Raw genomic sequence first — 4,229 nt, 5'->3', positions numbered from 1 at the left:
ATATAGTCCCAGTTTAGATATAACTTGAGAGAAATTTATCATAAGAAAACAACAAAGAAGAAGTTCTTTAACATCCTTTTGTCCCAGCCACCCCCTTGAGAAGAGACCTATTAAGCCATGTGGAAACTTGAATGGGTTTTTTAAGTACATGTGGGGGTGGTGACTTGTTGCAGCTGCCACCAGGGAGTTATCAAGCAGTGAGGGGAGGGGGGTGAGAAGGCTGGAGGTTGGGGTCAGGCACTGTGGCCTTTGGCACCGGCCCCTCCTCCAAAGACAAAAGAGAAAGACTGGAGACTGGGGTCAGGTGACCCAGCTGGAGATGCCAGCCCTTCCTTACCAGATAAAGGTGGAGAGTGAGAAGGAGGAGAAACTGATGGAGAGTGGAATAGCAAAAGCAGACTATAGGAAGTTTATCTGCTGGGTTGAAGTCAGAGATAGAGGAGGGAAGTGGTGGCGTAAATAGGATGGGGAGGGAAGGGGAATCTCTGCCCATTTTTCTGAACACTCGTAGAAGTTATAGAGATCCCGAATAATGTCGGGGTTTAGGGACCCGTAGGGGCCACTTATTTTGTCTAAGCGATAGGTGGGCCAATTTTGGGTACTGAAGCAGATTAAACGCTTAAGCTTAATACTGAGAGTGAGGGAGAGTTTAGAGAGATTATTTAAGAGGCACTTGAGTGGGGGAGTCGGCCGGAAGAGATGACGAGTTTCCCATGTTAGCAGTGGGGGCTGGTCAGGGTGTCCCCTGGACAAGCGACCACTGAGGAACGGATGGGTTACAATAAAGCCTGTCGTCACAGGTCGTTATTGTAGACCCGGATTCTCCTGGAGAATCGAGGAGGTTAAGGGCAACCCGGTACCGGAATTTTTGACAAGAAAGTTACCCAAAACCGGAGGGAGGGAAGGCTTGAAATCTCTAGCGGCCGAGGGAAAACCGATAGGGGTCCACTGCGGTCATAAAGACCTAGGTGGGGTGTGGCCCCCCCCCCTTGCCCGGGGCTGAAGGAGCTGCCGGACGATCAATGGCCAGTTTCCCTGGTTGTCCCAGGCAAGGTTTTAGGTTTTCAGTGTGGGGACACTTGCCAGTCTGAAGGCCGGTGGTGGATGTATCGTTGGCGTTCAGGAGAATGGGCGAAGGCCTTAAGGGGTGAGTCCCACCGGCGCCGGGACGGTTCCGCCTTAGGGTGAGAGAATCCCCGACCAAGTCATAGGCACCAATGAAAGACGGTGGCGTGCAGTGAGACTCAACACCCTTTAAGGCCAAGAGATTTAATGGGGGTGAGTGCAGTGGCTACAGAACCTGAGAATCAGATTGCAGCATGGAGGCAGGGGTGTGGCAGGTTTTATAGAAATTTAAAGTGACCTGTCGATTACCTATTGGTCGGCAGGTGAGGTATTTTTGGGATTGGCAGGGGCTTTCGCGGGCGTGGGAATGGTGGGCTTTTTTGTGGAAGAAGAACCCGGAAGGCCTTGTCCGAGCCTCCATGTTAGTTTGTCTGGGCACCTTCTTAGGCGGGAGCGCCATTTTAGGTGGGGGCCATGCCTGGGCTTAGCCTTTGGAGGGGGCGGGTTCCTCATGGCTGGCTGGGGCCTTTCATACGGGACAGGCATTTTTATGTACTTACAACCGAGCTCCAGGCATTCCATGGGCACTGACAAAATGGCATCTGTGTTCTACGCCGTAGTCATTCCCATGCTGAATCCTCTGGTTTATACCCTGAGGAACAAAGAGGTTAAGAGTGCCTTTAAGAAGACTGTAAGGAAAGCAAAGTCTTCTATGGGATTCATATTTTAATTATATAGAACTGTGAAAGTAAGTAATTCAAAATCTAAGCTGTTGGAACTTTAAAATATTTTGAACCTTCAGGGAATGTGATTATGGGACCTGAGTCACCTAAACAGGCAGCTATAACCTTTGTTTTTCTAATTATAGGTTAGTCTTTTTACTTAGATACCTTGTTTTGTAAAATGCTGTAAATGACTAAAGGGTGCCAGGGAAGATTCCTTCCCTTTTAACTGTTAATCTTCATTATAGATTAACTTCCCTCTTTCCTTTCTCATACAAATATTTCATGACTATCACATTGTCTAAGATGGAATGTTAAATACACTCTTTTAAATTGGAAAGGAAATAAAACAAGCTATAGGAAAACAAATAGTAACTAATTAAATTGTTATAACTCATACACCAGCCCTGTATAAAAAAAGAATTATAATACTGCTAACAGTCTTTATGTCTAGATAAGCAAGACCTTAACTTTAAATTTCAGAGCACTGGCCCCATTCCTTTGGAGTTTATGTTATCCAAATGGCTATTCTCTGCTTTTCGCTTGAATAAGCTTTTCAATTGGATTCTGATCCTTTTGATTATTTCAAATTAACAAAATTCACAATAAGATAGTTTCATTCACTACAGGTTCATCTTTGTTTATTAAGATAGTTTTTGTTTGTTTGTTTGTTTGAGTTGGGTTCTTGCTATGCTGCCTAGACTGAACTTGAACTCCTGGGCTCAAGCAATCCTCCCACCTTGGTCTCCTATAGAGCTGGTCTTAGTTTTTTGGTTTTTTTTTTTTAAGAGACAGGTCTCTCACCCTGTCACCGAGGCTGGAATGCAGTGAGGCCAAAATAACTAGCTCACTGTAGCCTCAAATTCCTGGGCTCAGGTGATTCTCCTGCCTCAGGCTCCCATGTAGCTAGGACTACAGGTATGCACCATCATGCCCAGTTGGGATAGTTTCTATTGACTTTTTTTTTTTTAAGTTTGTGTCAGTCATACTTTCTTCATTTTCTTGGTCAAAATCTGAGCATTTAAAATAAGAAAACCTTCTACTGAGTGTTTTCTTTTGTGTGTTGGTGGTGCTGTTTATTTAGTGATTTTCATGGATAACTTACTTTAACTCTGTATTTCTTGCTGTGTTTGGCCCTTGAAGCTTCCACTTGTTAGCTTGGTAGTCAACTAACAATTGAGTAGAGTTTCTTAAATGCTTTAAACTATTAATTCTCTGATGTCTTGCACATGGGCTCTGTGTGTGTGTGTGTGTGTGTGTGTGTGTGTGTGTGTGTGTGTGTGTTGGAGCATGTCTTCAATTCTTCCTTCAGTGCTTTGGAAGTTTAAATTCTGCCTTAATTTTTACATCCTGTTTGTGCAGACCTTCAAGGTCAGCCAAAGATGGAAGACTGGGTCCTTCTCAGGTCTTTTATGAGCAAGCATAGTGTCTTGCACATGTGCCATAATATTTGTGACCCCAGAAATATATGGAAGTTTTTCAAAGACCCTTAAGGATCTTAATGTCCTTCAAAAATTTTTTTCAGAGTTTAGTCAGGTTATTGTTTGCTCCAACTGATATTTACATTTTCAGGCAATTGCAGTCTTAAATAATAGCTGCTCAGAACTTTGACAAAGAACCTAAAAATAGGATTTTTCTCTCTAAGTGAACTGAGTCAGGTGAAAAAAAGACAAAATTATGAATGGGTTTTTTTTTTAGGGAGCTGCCAAGTAAGTGAAATAGTGGCAATTGTCTGGGGATGAGACCTCTTAGAAATCTACAAGCACATTTTGCTCACTTAAGCTGTTGTTTTTCTTACCTACCATGATCCTATGATGGTTTTCAAGGCCATTGCAGAGCTGTGGAATAGACCAAGTTAAAATGTCACAAAGCTCACTATTTCTGCTAAAATTCAGCCATTTTTCTTGAATGAATACTTCTTGAATTCTTACAAGCACTTGGTTAATTTTGACAGTTTTGGAAATTTTTGTTTTTATTTAAACATTTAAAAAATTTTTATTTAAACTATTTATTTAAATTATTATCTGTGTTGTCATTGCTTAGATGGAGGAGCAGATATTTGGAAGTTGCTATTTTGCTATTTTGGAAGTGTTCCTCCTACCTTTTAAAATTTAGGCTTTTTCTCTTATACCTTTGAACACACTGTTTTAATTTTTCATAATACACATAATAATGTTTAATGATATATTTATCGGTGATTGTAAGTTTTTAATATTTCCTCATTAGGCCAAGGACTATTTATCCAGGAACTGTATCTTTTGTGTATACTACAGATCTAACACAATAACTAACACCTAGTTAGGACTCAATAAAAACTTTATGGACTTAATGTATTTGTGTATAGATAAATGCTTTTTCAATGTCATGATAATTAAGGCTAATTGTTGGAAGCAGTTTTTCCTGGGCCTTCTTGAAATGTTTATTGTCCTTCCTCTTATGGTG

The 4,229-nt window shown here is 41.5% G+C and overlaps 1 protein-coding gene across 1 annotated transcript in view; it reads left to right on the top strand.

The window, feature by feature from the left end:
* Nucleotides 1-1,795, top strand: part of LOC103275713 (olfactory receptor 5B12-like) — a 7,691-nt gene extending 5,896 nt beyond the window's left edge. Inside the window, 1 exon segment of the mRNA XM_008073111.1 lies at nucleotides 1,598-1,795. Within this exon segment, the coding sequence (XP_008071302.1) occupies nucleotides 1,598-1,795 (198 nt within the window).
* The last annotated feature ends 2,434 nt before the right edge of the window (nucleotides 1,796-4,229 follow it).

Source organism: Carlito syrichta, unplaced genomic scaffold (genome assembly GCF_000164805.1).
Source record: "Carlito syrichta isolate Samal-C Ts95f unplaced genomic scaffold, Tarsius_syrichta-2.0.1 Scaffold315647, whole genome shotgun sequence".
NCBI classification, from domain to species: domain Eukaryota; kingdom Metazoa; phylum Chordata; class Mammalia; order Primates; family Tarsiidae; genus Carlito; species Carlito syrichta.
The sequence above is the reverse complement of the archived record's forward strand: the minus strand, read 5'-3'. Positions and strand labels throughout refer to the sequence as shown.